The sequence below is a fragment of the Coturnix japonica genome, chromosome 2 (genome assembly GCF_054131305.1).
Source record: "Coturnix japonica strain WE chromosome 2, WE-NBRP24, whole genome shotgun sequence".
Classification (NCBI taxonomy): Eukaryota; Metazoa; Chordata; class Aves; order Galliformes; family Phasianidae; genus Coturnix; species Coturnix japonica.
In genome coordinates, this window is record NC_140664.1 from 30,749,728 (window position 1) to 30,766,918 (window position 17,191).

The following is a 17,191-nucleotide window of genomic DNA, read 5'->3' on the forward strand; positions in this document are numbered from 1 at the left end:
GTCCTACAACAAGGTAAGTATTTCAGCAAAATGTTAAACATTTACCTCCTCATCACTTAGCTGCAAGATAGTACATACAAGGCAGTTAGTACTCACCAATCAGGGACTACAGCATTAAAATTAGAATTCACAAAATCTCCTAGATGTTAATTATTCTTATTTAACATTTAAGTTGTGAAAACGAGTATCAGCAATTTAAAATCTATCTACAGACATGTTTCTTTTAACTTATTTTTTCAAATCTGGTATCTGGATCAGGAGTACATTTAAAAGAGCCTTCCTCACTAATAAGCTTAACATCAAGTGCTCACAGCATCCCCTAGATTTCAGCTCTGGGGCTAATTAAAGAGGTAACTATGGCAGTCGGTTTATCTTGAGGTTTGTTTACTTTTATATATTCTGAATCAGGCATTATTATTTAACCAACCTGGATGGTTTTCTTTCAATGCTGTACTTTCCTCAAAAAATAGTACCACTGATCATTTAAGCTGGTAACCAGTTAAACTATTAACCACTTTACTCTTGCTTCATAGTATTCATCCTTCATCTAAAGTAGTAGACATCTACAGCACTCAAGATGCACACTGGCTTTGGCCACACAAGAAAACACACATGTAAATAATGTGTGCAAAATACCATACTTATGGGACAAGCAGTCTGCCATGGATGTTACTGGCACTGACAGTCCATTCCTACATATGGAATAATCAAAATTCCTACTAGAATTACCCTAATAAGGAAGTGGAGGCAGTAAAAGCACTGCATTAAGTCTTACAAGTAACACAACATTAAACATCTTGGTTTTTTATTAAATCACATAAAAATGCTTTTGCTCCTGAACATTTCATTAGATACGGAAAATTCCACATAAGTAGGGGGGAAAAAAAACAACAACTAAATTCCTCACCTTCTTTTCTGGGTCTAGAACTCCAGAAGCAGCAACTGAGAGCTCAAATTCCTTCTCACTGTTTTTGTTTTAACAAAAAAAAAAAAAAAAAAAAGAATCAAATCAGAAGGCAGTGACAACTATACTCGTTTTTTTCAAAGCACAGACATTACAACTCTGAAATTGCTATAACTCTGACAATACAGAGTTGTTACCTCATAACACACTTCTACTTGATTTCTTCTGGAATCAGGAAAAGTTTTTAATAAACATATTCAAATAAATCACTCAGAACTATACCAATATATTCTAATTTCCAGTCTCAGGTTTGTTCAGTATGTGCAATTTTCAATCACAGTGAAGCTGTCAAAAGTAACTTTTTAATTCATTATCCTTTCAGTGCCTAATGGTGTGTTTGTGTATATCTCTATTATTCAGCAAGCAGCTACTAATACATAAGCAAGAAACTAGCTCTTTATTACTCTGCATAAGTCATACCGTCAAGAACTTTGAAAGAGAAATGTTACTTCCCCGATCTGGAGGGAAATGAAGATTCATTTTCAGTTTTTCAAAGTAGTTACTCACAGTTCTACGACCAGGAAAGATTCCTCCAGCTACAGCTTCTTTATCCCCAAGAAATTAAAAATCCTTTTTTCTTTGTAAATCTTTTTTCCATAGTTTCACTGAAAGCTGAGAGATTTATTAAAAACTAAAATTCTCATGCCCCATAGCTTAGTTAGATGTAATTAGCCTAGCTAGCTAGAAAATTATCACATTCAATTCATGAAATTCCTTTAAACTTCAGACATTCTCTTTTAAAAATAAAGTTCCATTACCGCCTCTTATTTCGCTGCTGTTCAGCCATCTGTTCAATTAATTCTTGCCTGTATTTCTCCTTTTTCCTTTGGAGAAGTTCTAGGTCCCGATCGCCTAATGGAAATGGTCACACAGTATGTAAATCCTTCACAAAATACACTAACGTAGTAGGCAAATGCACTGCAATTCAGTTAAGTCAAAAGCATGAAACACAGCATGGTACACTATAAGGTAACACAACCGCACTATGTCTGAAGAAATGTTACTTCAATTTTATATTCTATTTAACTCTTTTCCTCTTACACTCCCCCACTAAGGAAGATGCACTGTGGCATGTCCAAATTATGAACCATCACTTTGGATAAAAATGAAAGTTAAAACAAAAAACAGCCTAAGCCACAGGGGAAAAAAGCATATTGGTTTCTTTTAAGATGGTTTCCATGACTACTATGAGTTAGAGACATATTAGCACATATGCATATGTAGAAGGAAAGCAGCAATTACATCTCACATGTATTTTATGAACTTGAAAAAAAAAAAAACCTCCAATTTTTGCTAATTTCTCCAATGTATGCGTGGAGCTTTCTATTAATAATAAATTAAAAAACAATTAACAATAAAAAAAATCATAACTCTAGATCACCAGTGACCTAGACCTGACCAGTGAAGTGGGCTTCAAAGGAGAAAGCAGGAAAAAAAAGAAGGAAAACAAATACCCACAATTCACCTCAAGTTTCTTTCAATTATTGTTCTGCGAATGCAAAATGACCAAAGTATGTAAGAGAGCCTCATGGCTTGTGACTTCTGACTGAAATCACTTCCTATTTCCAAACATTTCAACTTTTACACAATCTCATTATAATCTTCTGTGAGGAAGACAAATTCATTACTTTGTGTACTCAGGTAAGTACAGTGAGATGTCTACAAACAGACTGGAGATGCTGACAGTTACAGCACCATGACTTTAACTCTGCTTCCAAACCACTGAGAAAATCATCCAGCCACATACACTGAACATCAGGCACATTCAACTGTAAAAATAGACAGAAACTAACGCTGACAATATGCAACAACAAAGTAAGAATGTATCTGGGCTTTACCCTGATTACAACTAAGAAGAAACTTGGGCCCTTCAGAATTAATAGAAAGCTCTACAAAGTTAAGTGGGAAAAGGTCGACTTTTTACTATTATTATTTTCTCTATGTAAGTAACATTTATTTGCCAGTATCAGGGAAAGTAAGTATGAAGAAGAAGTTAAATACACAAAGAATAGCTAATTATGTCATTAGGTTTGTTTCTATACTTACCAAGAACAAGGCCTGTAGCATACGTCATTTCAGGAGCAGACTTGGCAGGTTCATTAGGTAAAGAACTAATCTGTGCCGGATTTCTGGCAAAAACAAACAAGAAAACAGAAAGATCAGACTTAAGAATTTAGTTATGGTCTGTGTAAAATGCAATAGATGCATTTACATCTTAGCTAAGTACCTTAGCTATAAGAAAAGCATGGGTCATTTTGGATAGCATGTTAGGGGTTTTAAATAATGCTTTTACTCTCACTGTGATTTTGTAGCACAAGATACATTTTATACCAGACCTAAAATTGCCGGTTCGTGAGATCCGCTGCACGTGTGATCTCTCCTTTAATTCATCTTCATAATCTGCAGGTAGATCTCTTACTATTCCATCCAGATCGGGCCTTAAAGAAATAGAAAATACTCAGTGATGCTTGCCTAAAAACATCCAATCTGAAATGAAAGGTGCAGCAGATGGATCCTCAGACTGACTGTGCAATGGATAACAGAACCGATTCAGAAAATACTACATATTTTTATTATTACTTTTTTAAGAAACAATTTGCTTTGCTAGCATTGTTAGAGCAGCACTTTGTCCAAAATTCAAATTCCCAAGTCAGCTTTCATGCAACCTTCAAGCCAAATGGATACCACACCTCCCATAAAATATCCTTTTACTTGAATGTCTGGCTGACTGCATGCTAACTTGACTTTCCCATGTAGAACTCAATTTTCCTTACCAAAAAACAGATACTCCCCTCACAGTAAGAAAGACATTGAGGCCCTGAAGCATGCCCAGAAAAGAGCAACTAAGCATGGGAAGGATCTGGAGTACAAGTCTTAAGGGGAATGGCTGAAGGAGCTGGAATTGTTCAGTCTGGAGAAAAGAGGCTCAGGGGAGACCTTGTTGCTCTCTGTAAATACCTGAAGAGAGGTTATGGCAAGGTGGGAGTCAACATCTTCTCCCATGCAATGAGTTACGGGACTAGAAGGAACAGCCTCAAGCTGCACCAGGGGAGATTCAGGTTGGACACTAGGGAAAATTTATTGTAAAAAAGAGTGGTCATGTGCTGGAATGTGCTGCCCAAGGAGGTGGTAGAATCACCATCACCAGGTGTTCAAGAAATATTTGGATGTGGTACTAAGGGACATGCTTTAGTGAGGAAATGGTGGTGGTAGATAGACAGTTGGCCTAGATGATTTTGGAGACCATTTCCAACCTAGGTGATTCTATAATTCTATGAAATACTTCACTACAGAGCCAGTTTCCCTGACAAGTTTTATTACTCTTTGTTGTTTATATTGATATGATCACAATCACTTGGGCATTTGGACTGTACTGACTGAAACCTTGCTCTTAATCCCAAGGGATTAAGCCACAACAAGTTGAACCACAGCTGTTGGGCAAACATAGCGAAAGAGTCATTTCAGCTTTTTTAATGACAACCTATTCTTCACTATGCAGCTGTCATTCAATCAAGATTAAAGACAGGTAATATGGCAAATACCTAAATTCAGGAGCTGAATTTAGTTCAAAGCATCCACATATGAAGAAATAAAAAAGAAACTTCAAATAACTCCAAAGACACTAAGAACTGTACGAGCACAAGTGAGTTTTTCCTGACAACATCTAAGGTAGCTGAATTTACAGGCCTTTCTAGCCCTGAAAATTACTCTGTAATGAGAATGTCTATTTACCTTGATAAACTAGGGTGAGAATAAGTATTTAATGAAAAAATAAAGCACACAATAGACAAAGGTATAGATATATTTTCCAAAGCTGAGTAAAGCCATGAAATTCCTATAAAATAAATTAAAAAAATAAAAAATAAAAAAAAAATCTAAGATAACTATAGAAAGAAACATTTTTTTCCATGTAAAAATCCACAACTCTGTGCACCTCTGTAATTTAAGTTACAGCCAATAATCAGAGGCAAAAGGAGGAAACAAATTAATAAACCCTGATGTAGCATCTTAGTTTCTGTTGGGAGTCAAATGAGATCTGGAAAAGGTTGACCACATCTAAAACGTGTTAAGAAAAATGTGAGATCTTCAGAAGCTGAACTGTCAGATTTTTCTTCTTGAAGAAAGATCAATTGCAGTTTGTAAAAGATGAAGTAGAGCCCTTTCCGAAGGACAAAAAAATACCAGGCTACAAATTGCATTTAATATACAAATGATAAAACGTCATTTTCAAGTTAAAAATTATATATATATAATCTGCAAAGTAGTAACTAACAGAGGTTTTACAGCAACCCTTTTTTTCCTAAACAGCATTGATACTTCAGCTATCTTTGTTAGATGCTGAATCAAGCTTTTACACTGTTTCATTCTGCAAATTTGTTGGACAAGATCCTACTGGAGAGTTCTTTTGCTCCATCCTGTGGCACAACATTGGCAGAAATTAGAAAACCCTGCATTTTCACTCTCTTTGCACTCATTTGCACTCTCTTTTCCAAACCACACCCAGCAGGAACAGGTAGTCTTGCTCCTGCTGTCTTTTCAACCACCGCACCTCCATTTTGCCAGTCTTTTTCAGAAACATCACACGAGGAAATACATGCTTTTAAGCATACTTGGACATATGATCTGCACCTCCCAAATGCTTCCACACATTTTCCCCATACTTAGTTGCTTAACTTAATTTCTTTATGATTATTTTTAAACACTAGTAGCGCTGAGAAGTAATGTCTCCACAAAAGTACTTTTCAACATTATTGTACTCTACTACTACATGATACTAGAAAGGAAACACAACTCATTCCATTTAGAAAATGTGTTTCCAATAGAAAGTATCTTAGGGATTGTTTTTTCCAGATACTCCTTTGCAGTGCTATGCAGAATATTATTCTTGTAAACAATAACTCAAAAGATCATTTAGTCAGTCCACCAGCAACTAAAAATTAAACACAATTTCAGTACTTAACACCACTGAGAGTGGTAGAATTTGCCTTTTATTACTTCTAGAAGTGTTAATTCTGTTTTAACTTGGGCTGCTCAAAAACACTAACATATATTCTGATCAATCAGTACTTATAAAAGTACATTTTCAGGTGCAAATTCACCAGTACCCCCAGTTATAACATAAAATGCTATCTAATATATGACTTTATTAGGTATTTGTTCCATTTTAAAGCATTTTTCAAAAACAACGACAAAATTATTTTCTGAGATAAGTCCAAAAATTCTGTTTTCACATGTGAATCTAGTATAGCTTCCATTGAGAGCAGACCAAGGCTGTTAACAAGCACTACAGAAATAAAGCAGAAAATAGAGTTAAAGATACCTTTCAGAATAATAAAGCCGGGGAGGTTTTCTCTCATAAGCACTTTCACATCTAAATCTGGGATCTAATTCTTCACCTATCTCAGGATCATAGTCCGTTCTGTAGTATCTTCGATCAAAGTCACGATCCTCATCAAGTCTGTGATACCTTCTAATAGGAATTAGAGACTGGCTTGCAAATCCCCGATGTCTTCTACTGGGAACATCCAAATCTTCATCAAGTCTTTTATTTAATAGTCGACTTCTTAACTCAATTTCATCATCTAGCCTATGGTACCTGTCTTCTTCCAGCCATCGCTTATTTAGCAGTTCTTCATAACCTTCTGTGGAAGTAAAGGCATCTTTCCTGAGAGGTTCTGCAGCTGTTCTACAGGACTCTACATCTGTATGTAATTCAGGCTGGAGCCTGGTAACAGCAATAGGCTTTTTATTCCTGTCCATCTGATGCTGTTTAATGGAAAAAAAAATATTTAAAAATCTGAATATAAGCAGATCACATATAAGGAATACAAAAGCAAGTTTTCATTCAAAACCTGACTGAGGAAAAGAACAGCTGTATCTTTACAGGCCCTTCACCTGAGATTTTGAGTAAGTAAGAGGGAAACACGGGAGACAAGTGTATTAAGTCTGATCCCTTTCTCTCCAAAGTTCACACAAAGAAAATCTGGGCAGCTGTTTGAAATTGTCAGGTGAATAAGGCAATGGAGGCAAATTCAGAGCTGCCTATAACCTAAGAACCTCTACATGGGAAATTGTCACTGGCACTGAAACACATCAACACATTACATGAAAGGCTTCAGCTCAGAATCCAAGATCTATCACATACATGCTCAGTCCATATTCAACAGTAAAGACATTATTTTAACTTACAACTGCATAGTATCATATGGATATGGACGGCTGGACATTAGGAAGTATTACTTCCCAGAAAGGGTAGTCAGGCATTGGAATGCACTGCCCAGGGAGGTGGTGGAGTCACCGACCATGGCAGTGTTCAAGAAACGTTTGGATGTTGTGTTGATGAGTATGATTTAGCCAGGAAGTATTGGTAATGGTTGGACTAGATGATCTTCTAGGTCTTTTCCAACCTTGATAATTCTGTGATTCTGTGGCACCTGTCCTGCTTTCTCCCAGACTGAACACAGACTGAGGAAAAGCAGAGGAGCACTGTGTGGTGCTCAATATTTTGTCCAGTGACGTAGCTTCTTTAGCCACCACTTCTACCACCAAGAATGATGTGGAGACCAGTTTCAGAGCCACAGAATTAAAATGTTCTTCTACCACACAGACACGACAGAAATAAAAACCAAGAACTGTAGTTTGCCATACGGTTTGTAATCAGGACTCACTAGATACATCCATGAAAATGTGTCCTAAGTAAAAAACAATATTTGCTCCTTTTGTCTTAATTTGCCTATTTTAGCCAAGGATGAATATAACCAACAAGATCATTTATGTTCTCTATCCTATCAGCTTCAGTAAAAGTGAATTACCTCTGTGCTTTTCTTTGCTAATTTCCTTAGCTTTTCATTCCATTCTTCTTTATCCCTGAGATACTGATTGTAGTCCTTGTTTCTTTCAAGACGCAGTTTCTCCTAAAACAGGCGTTGAGAAGTAAATCAATTTTGTATTTTGAGTAGTAGCTTTTAACTTAATCTCTTCACCTTATCCAAGACTGGACAGATGCTTTTGCAGGGCACCATAAAGCCTGCAGAAACTGCAGACAGCTGTGAAAGCTGCCAGAGGGGTATTCTCCTCAGCTGAGAAACCATCCTTAACAGGTTAAAAGCTAGTAAAACACCCAGCAGTAACATCAGTATGCTTGGTGACAGCACATTTTACCTAGTGCAGAAAACAAAAATATAAGTGTTACCCTCTAAGCATTATCTGCAGGGAGGCTGACTATTTAGCACAGCAGGACACCTTCTGGCAGCTTTTAGTTTCTACAGTAGCAGTATGTAAAAGGATAAAGAGAATACAACACACTTCTACATAAAATCTCAACCCCAAGTTCAGATATCTCTATTTTCCACAGAATTAATCAAAAATATCTTTCATTGTTCCCAAGAACTTGAAGCCAACTTATTCTGGCACAAATACACACTTCCCCTTGCCCATGCATTTCACTCTTGTTGCCTCCCTTTGTTTACACACTAATAAATTTTAGAATCTGGGGCTTTTCCATAATGGTTTTCATTTGTTTCAGGCCTCATGTGGTCCCTCGTAAGCCCAAACATTATCATCAGGACAAAAGAAGGCAGAAAGAATGAATAAGCACAGCAAGGACAGAAGCAACACATTTCATAGCAGAAGTCATGTGCCAACTTACAGTGACTGCACAGCCACAAACACAGAGCAAGGGTTCATTTTCAAGCTATACACCATTGAATTTTCTCCAGGCACTCACCTTGGCAGACCTTCGCTCATCAATAGGAAGAGATAATCCCTGAGTATAAGGATCTACTTCACCTGTAGTCAGGTAATTTTTCTACAATAGCAAGAAAGAAAGAAAACATCATCCACTATACTTCAAAATACCCAGTCTCACTTGTGAAATAGCTGCTAGAAATTGCAGTTGCTGAAATGTATCTCATCAGCTCAATGAAACAAATACTGATGATAGCCATCACACACTGAAGATGTATTTTCTCAGAACAGATGAAGTGAAATCAAGAAATATGGAAAGAGAAGGGCTTTGTTAATTCCAAGCTTTAAGTTTATGTTTGAAAGTGTTAACTGTGCTTTCCTTTAAGCTACTTCAAGGACTATTTAGTCTCTGTGTATCTAAAAATAATTGTACTAAAAAATAAAAATAAAAAAAAATACTCAATTCTTTTGTAAAATTACAAGCACTGGAAGATTTTTCCAAGATGTTGCTTTACTTAGGATAAAAAATTAGTTTTTACAACTATAGAAAACATTGGTCTCTCTTATTTAAACAAATGGAACCCATGCTAATGCTAGTCACCACTCTTCAGTACTATCTATTCTCTATAACAGCCATCACCAACTTTTCCTGATAACAACCTACCACCAAATCTTGTCATTCCTTGTGGAACATCAGTTATTCTCTTAATGAGCTTCCAGCTGAAAACACAATGGTGTTGTTTAGCCCAGGTCCCTGGGTCACAACATGGGAACTGGGCTGTAGAGTTAGTCAAAACATCAGCCCTTCCAGCCAAACATCAAGCAACACTGGAACACACGCTCAGACTCAAGGTCTAGTAGTCTCATCACACGTCACTCCTTTACTAAAAGCATCTTCCGATCATTCTCAGTCAATCAAACTACTTTTTATAAACTTGAATACATTTATTAAGAAGCTCACTTGTTTCCATACTCAGGGCTGATGAGGGGAATTAATGGTATTGCTATAAATATGGCATTTTACTAGAATGGAATCTTCCTTCTATTATCTATGCTGTAACTTAGCTTAAAAGCTTAGAGTAAGCAGATAAGAGCTCTGCGTGCTCTGGTACAAAGCCATGCCATCATGACTTACATTCCACAACTACACAATAAAAGATTTAAGGGATTTAAGCACCATACAAATATTCACACACTGAGACAACTACACTAATATGGAGAACTAAGCTATTTTTCCTGTGGAAAAAATATATATTTTATATGTATGTGTGTGTATATATATATATATATATACATACATACATATATGTGTGTGTGTGTGTGTGTGTGTGTGTGTGTATATATATATATACACATGTATATATATATATAAAATCTCTTCCTCAGGCTTTACAAGCTTAATATAGCATAACTGAAAAGCTTGCACATCTAAATTTGTAAGAAATGGAATTCAGTTGGGGACATAATACTAAAACTCAACTCAAAAATTTTATTATTCAGGTGCTTTGGGAGGAATTATTAAACTGATCAAGTCTGCATACAATACTCTAAATTCTGAAGTTTCAGATTAAACAAGAAGCAACAATTATATGCAGATCATTTAAATTAGAGGTTAAGAAGCCAGTTAATTCTGCTTTGCTGTTGTTATTCAGGAATTCCAGTGCATGCTTAATGTAGTTACTTTGTTTCACATGCAAGTTATCCATAGCCCAAAAAAGAACAGCCATTGATTTTCTACCATGCTACCTTCAGGTCCATTACTGAAGTTGCTTAATCTGAAAAACCTGGATACACAGCATTAAAAATGTGGAAGTTACCAATTAACATGCACGGCAGCATCATGACATTTAGCAGAATTACTACAACTGAAGGCAGCTCATAAAGATGGTTGTTTTCCACATAGTTCTTGTATTCTGAACCACTCACTGCTGATTGGCTCCAATGCTTTCTAAAGCACCACTGATGAGATGTCACTGTAATCCCATGAGCATTTATAATTTTAAGAGCTCACTATTTTATACCACCTTTATTATGAGGTCAGATACACATACTTAACATCTGTCTAGTGTATGCCTTGAAGCAAAAGTCTACTAAAATCAACAAACCTGTACAGTCAGCATTAGGCAGTTACAGTAACAAATGCAAAGGAGAACAGAAATCAGTAAATGTTTTTAAATCATAAAAATAGAGGATAATAAATAAGCAACCATTCTGCACAATACAAGCAATGCAGCTAATCACAGCTAATCACTACGGCACAAACAAATACACAAAGCACAAAAAAAAAGTAATGATTTCTTCTTTAATTCAATAAACATGAAGCTTTCAAACAAAGCAAAAAGCTACTAATTGAACAGGGGAAAAAAGGAAAGAAAGATATTGCAGGCACCCTACCTTTCTTTTTGCCTGTGAAATACCCTAAAATCAGGGAAAAAATACTATTCAAAAGAATGTCTTTGATTCAAAAACATTTTACTTTGCAAGGAGTGATTTTTTTCTTATAGCCAATCCTCCATCCTAAGAACTAAAGGCACCGAGTGGCATTTCCAAATGGAAATTATTTGCTTTCTGATTTTGTTGTTAGTGCAATCTGATACATTAAGAAGGGATACAGAACATTGCCAAGATTATGACACTTCATACATACCATTTCCATTTCAAATTATTACTGTTGCAGATAATAAATCCTGCTAAGCAGAGCATGGAAGTTCTTTCATTTCTAAACTAAAACAAAACCAGGAAGTGGAGTCGCACTACTTAGAGGAATTACAGGCAGCAGAACAAATAAGTGCTTAAGGATTCTATTTTAGAAGCGTGTGATATTTAAATTCTTAAGGAATAAGAAAGCAGTAAAGAGACAAATATAGGAATTTAGAGTACTAGTAGATTCTAAATGGCAAGGAGATCTAAAACGTATCCTACAAGACTAAATATAAAACCCTTCCCAGTGGTGACATTTTGAAACTACTTCTATTCAAAAGGTCTTTGAAACCAGCCATCATTCAGAACAAATGCTTTCTTATCACAGACTTCCCACAAATCCTATTCTGTTTTATTCAATTAAAATGATCCATTGTAAAAGACTCCTTAAAGTCAGACTACCAGACAAGAAGCACTACCTGAGAAAGATATCGCCTATAGTCTTGTCGAAGTTCCTCTTTTAGTTTATGCTTTTTTCGTTCATATTCTTCTCCAAGAGGTAAACTCCAGCCGTAATCACCTGAAAGTTTAACTCTGATAAACATTATTATTCTACCATTTGAAATCAATACAAAGCACATACTGTAAAACGTACGCCTGGATTTTAATCTGACATGGCAAAACAAAACAAGACTAATGCGAGCAGCAAGTACAAGACAAGTGAAATGAAGAACCACTTTCTCTGCGTGATTACTTGGGTGGAAAGTGTGCTAGAAAAATGCATTGTTTGGGGAACATCAGTTTTCCTCTAGTCCTTGTGTTTTTCTCTCCCCATTGAAATAAGAGACTAATTTAAAAGAGTATCAACTATCTATACTATTTAGGTTATGTTGAACTGTTTCTTTTAACAAATGTTTCAAAGGAAATCCCTCTTCTTTCACATGTTACTCTATGAATTACTGATATTTTAGGCACTGCTAACCACACAATATAAAACATACTAAACTAGAAAGCAGCAAGCTGCTCATTTAGCATGAAACATGTGAAATCCATGTTGGCTACCATACAACTAGAAGGAATCAGACCTGATAATAATCATATTTAATTTTTCTTTCCATTTCAGTGAGCTATATATTTTTATTGACCAGACTCAAAACATACATTTAATTCACTTCAAGAATTACTGTCTAGTCTAAGCTACAACTGCAACCAAGTAGTAGAGCCTACAGAAGAGATAATATGACAAGGAGGGGAGGATGATGCAGCACAATAATGATACATTCACAAACCTAACCAGTTCACTGTTCTTGGAAGAATTCTTAACTCAGTGCTTGTTCTCTCCTGTATAATGTATGATGGCATTATAATGTCTTTTATCATAAAAGCAATGAAGTCAGTTCAGTACTCAAAGCCTAAAAGTTTAATAGATATTTGGCATTTGCAAGAAAAATTACTTTAACTATGTATGTTTTAGCCAGGCCTGAGTGAACCTTGTAAGCTGTGAGGCCAAAAGGAAAGGCACATCCTTACTTCCCCGGCACAAAGCACACAGAAAGTGCCCATCAGCAGTACTAAATAGTGCTATCAAGTACTAAAAGCCAGAAGATGCAAAAATATGTACTATACCTAAAGGACAGTTCTGTTGGCTGTTTGGAGGTATGTTTTCTTTAGACATGGCGATGAACATTTTGCCAGTCTCAGAAAGCTTCTCTGAGTCCTTATTCTGAAAAACAAAACAAAACAAAACCACAGGAGTTCATCATTAGAAAGAAATATCTCAACAACATCATTAATAGAACTACCAGCACTTAAGAAAGGAGGTAAGTAACTAGAGGAAAGTAGCTTCTCCTCCATGACACGGAAGTTGGCTCAGTAAGTTTCATGTCATATGCCATTTCAACTATACTTCCATGTGGTTTCATAGCTTACATGTATCATCGCTGTTTTCTGTGTGAGTTGAACTGTTGTAATGCGCTCTGCTTGAAACCATGAAAGAACTTGAAGGTATTTCAGGGCAAAATGAAAGTACCTGACCCCTGTAACTACACTATCAATATACACCTTCAGACTTTATCAAGCTACAGGCTGGAAACATTCTCCTCCTCTTTAACTTGGTTTTGTGCAGTGGATATAAAAACGTAGACAGCCCAAGGACTCTGTAAGAACTAACTTTCTTGAGAGGTGTAAAAAATATTGACATTACCCACATAAAGGGAAAGAAATTCCAATAACCTACCAAAACAAAACCAGGAATGAAATATTATAACTGTAATTAAAAGCTTAAGCCATCTGGGGGTATGCCCACCCACCTTAATTTTTTCTTTTAAACTGAGGACCTAATTCAAGCTCCCTGAGAGTTACAATAGCGAAATGATTTAGATGTTTAGATGCTCTTGATAAGTACTGTTAAGAAAAAACCTAAAGGGTGATCTACAAATTAGAAAAGATGTACAGCTTTAGAGTTCAGTACTGTGCTTTCTAGTAGGAAAACCATTATAAGAACAGATTTTGTTGAACTGATCAGACTAAGTAATTGGCCTTTTCTATTTTGTAGTTTCCTTATCAGAAATGTCAAAGCTCTTTTTCACCTTCTATCCCCATTCCACAACCCACTCTCTTGGAGTGGGCATAGAGTGGTTCCCTAATAGGAAAATACAAATGTTACTGTGTATGCTTGGTAGCAAACAGCTTATAAAAAGATCTACCAAAGTACAGATAAGAAGTATCTATGGTAGAAATGGGTTTGACTAGATAAATCATTAGTATATACATATGTGTTTTAGTAATGCAAGCAGTTTTAAAAGCATAGTAGAAGTAAGCTTGAAGTGTTTTCAGAGAAGATATTTAACACTCTTACCCTTATTTCCATGTAAGGTGGGTCATTTTCAAGCTCTGCCTTATCTTGTGCCAACTTCGCCTTCTGATCTTCAATAAACTTTTCTAAATCTTCCGCCATCATTTCTAAGTTGCAGGGAAAAAAAACATTTGTATCAGAATACAGGGAAAAAAAAAAAACACAAGAGAAAACACGCATAGGAGTTGGACAGCATAGTGTTACTTTTTGTATTAACAAAATAGCAGGAGCAACAGGAATAGCTACTATCTTGCAGTTATGGTACTACCATGGATACCAGGCAGCGTTGCCTTCAATGAGACATGCAGGAACAGCTGATTGCCTCCTCCATTAGCTGTGCACCTTGCCTATGTAGCTGAGAGCCCTAGAGAGCTGGAATGTTAGCATCACTGTGATGCAATTTATTGTACACTGCTGCCACCAGATAATTTCATAATAAAAATTAAAAGTGAATTAAATTAGCGACAATGGAATGGTAGCAAAGTCAGGGCACATCCTCAGGTTTCACATAGCCGGTTTGGGTAGTCTCATCAGAACTAGAAATGCTGAAGTACTGCATACTGCATAACCATGGGGGGAAAAAAAGAAGGAAAAGAGTCATTGCATACTAAGCCCACTTATCCTAACCTCAACATTTCCACCAACTCCACTGAAGAAAGTCATGTGAAACAGAATCACAGAAATACCCGGGTTGGAAGGGACCTCAAGGATCATGTAGTTCCAACCCCCCTGCCTGGCAGGGCCACCAAACATACACATTTACTAGATCAGGTTGCCCAGGGCCCCGTCCAACCTGGTCTTGAACACCTCCAAGGACGGGGCATCCACAACCTCCCTGGGCAGCCTGTTCCAGGGCCTAACCACTCTCCTAGTAAAGAACCATGCTGATGGATATAAAATCCTGTTATATTCTACTATTATAGGAAGAATGAAGCAAGAAGGAAATCGAGATCTTTAAGCCACTCAGATGCTAACCCCAGAACTTCAGCAACACAACTGCTTCTGAAGGCTTTTATCAATCCCATCCTACCCAGGTTCTAAGTGCAGACTGTACAGCAGTTTAAATAAGGCCAGTTCACCATCTTGCTAAAGATTATATTAAGTAAACAGTAAGTCCACAATAAGAACTTATTAAATAATTTCAGGAAGAACATCAAAGAAATTAAAAAATAAAAATAAAAATAGAACAACCAGGAATAACACACACAGATACAAAGCCCAGGAGAATAAGATATTAAACAGGAAGACATAACACAGTATTCAGACAGAATATGATTCATGCTTACTATGAAAATCAAGATCAAGAGAAATAATGTCAAAACTGCAGCAGGTAAATAAGTTAATATGCAGTTACTTGAACTTAAGGAGTTCATCTACTTGAACCTCTGTGCCTTATTTGAGATTTCCTGGATTCAAAACATGAGCTCTGATATAGTTACAAAGGAGAATAGCAGAACTAGGACATCCTATTTGCAAGCCCTACTGGTAACACGGGACAGTCAGTTCCAAAAATAAATTCCCCATCTGATTTGTGCTAAAGCTTTAATCTCATTACTTTTGCACGGTGATAACAGATCAAAGGTATCTATAAGATGGTAAGATTTCAGGCACCGATGTGTTTCGTTGAGCCTATTAAGTTACATAAGAATAATAAAATGCCTGTTCTGAGTGAATAACCTGTCAGTGATCAACTTAAAGAATTGGTGGCATCAACTACACAGTGCAGCACCCACAGCAGGGAAAATCCCTGCATGAAGTACTGCAAGCTTTATCAGACAAGAGAAAATGGCACATTATACTGCTGCCCAGATTTACCTGTCACCATAAAAAACTTAAGTGCTACATAAAACAGTACAATGTTGGCTTAGCAATGTGTCAGAACGAATGGTGTGAATGACCAGACCCTTGCAATCATTCCTATTGATGGCAGTAGGTTCTAAACCAGGCTTGCTTAATCGCATACTGCAGGCAATGCAAAGAACAGAGAAAAAGCCATGCTCAAATGCCAGAGATACAGACACTGGACCTACACCCAAACACAATTAATAATGCATGTCTCCATTCTCGAGACATTCAAACCACCTATTTGTATACACGGTCAGTATATTGGAAAGAGCACCATGCATCTCTTTCATTACCTCGGGGAACATTCATTGCATTCCTTTTTACCCTTTGCCTTGTATTTCTTCAAGGAAGCAACTCATAGGATCTAAAATCAGCACTTGTGATCAGACACGCTATATGCTGTGCTATCATAATTCTAAATATCCAGAAAACTTGGCAGATGGCAATTCTCCTCCACGGAGACTGCAGCAGGGGTGGCAGGGGAGTGAAGTGCTTCAAGAAGCTCCTACACGTCACGTTCAGTAACTGCACTTACAGGCACGCTCACAATTAACTAAAACAGTATGACTTTTCCTAACTGTGAAGGCAGCCATCCATCAAAACACCAAGCCAATGAGTTCTGAGTAATCTCCTCTCACCCTAAGACTTCATCTAGGATTCCAGTCCACCTCCTCTGACCCAAAACCTAATTAATCTGAGGAATCCCTCAGGGACGGATCACATTTATTTCCCCATAAGCGAACCCCCTCCGCCTCCTCAAGCTGCTCCCGTAGCGGGGCGGGGCGGAGGCCCGGCCCCTCACAGCAGCGTTACTCCGTTGTTAGGCAACGGCCGTGCAACAAGCGGCTCCCGCACAACGCCCCACCGCCCCCACCGGGCACACAGGGCACACAGAGGCCAGGCCAGGCCAGGCCCCGTTCCCCGGTTCCCCACTCCCCGCACCGCCTGCCGGGCCCATCCCGTTCCCCGCCGCTCAGCCCCGCGGAAGACATCGAGGCCGCCCGCTCCGCTCGCAGCCCGGGGCGGACGCTCGACCTCCGCTCTGCGGAGCCGGGAATGGGGCAAAACGGAGCGAGGCAGCACCGAGCGCTGACCCGCCCGCACCGCCGCTCACCGGCACACACAGCCCCGTCCGCCTCCCGCGCCGGTCGCCACCTCCCCGGAAGCCGGCGGGCGGCTTTCTGCCGCCCCGGAGCTCATTC

General features: G+C 37.8%; 1 protein-coding gene across 18 annotated transcripts in view; it reads right to left on the reverse strand.

The window, feature by feature from the left end:
- CSPP1 (centrosome and spindle pole associated protein 1) overlaps positions 1-17,150 on the reverse strand; it is a 42,594-nt gene extending 25,444 nt beyond the window's left edge. For 7 of the 18 annotated variants that reach the window (XR_014943338.1, XR_014943339.1, XR_014943340.1 and 4 more), the window contains exons 1-12: positions 16,932-17,150; positions 14,148-14,251; positions 12,917-13,013; positions 11,770-11,870; positions 11,045-11,068; positions 8,691-8,771; positions 7,777-7,878; positions 6,285-6,730; positions 3,301-3,402; positions 3,011-3,093; positions 1,723-1,816; positions 908-965 (exon numbers count right to left, since the gene is read on the reverse strand). Coding sequence is in view for 15 of the 18 variants with exons in the window: in XM_085539464.1 (XP_085395590.1) it covers positions 908-965; positions 1,723-1,816; positions 3,011-3,093; positions 3,301-3,402; positions 6,285-6,730; positions 7,777-7,878; positions 8,691-8,771; positions 11,045-11,068; positions 11,770-11,870; positions 12,917-13,013; positions 14,148-14,251; positions 16,932-16,947 (1,308 nt within the window). In the remaining 3 variants the exon portion in view is untranslated. Of the gene's footprint in view, positions 1-907; positions 966-1,722; positions 1,817-3,010; positions 3,094-3,300; positions 3,403-6,284; positions 6,731-7,776; positions 7,879-8,690; positions 8,772-11,044; positions 11,069-11,769; positions 11,885-12,916; positions 13,014-14,147; positions 14,252-16,627; positions 16,779-16,931 lie in introns of those variants that run through there. The other 11 variants (XM_085539465.1, XM_015855674.3, XM_085539470.1 and 8 more) reach the window with 7 other exon arrangements.
- Positions 17,151-17,191: the final 41 nt, after the last annotated feature.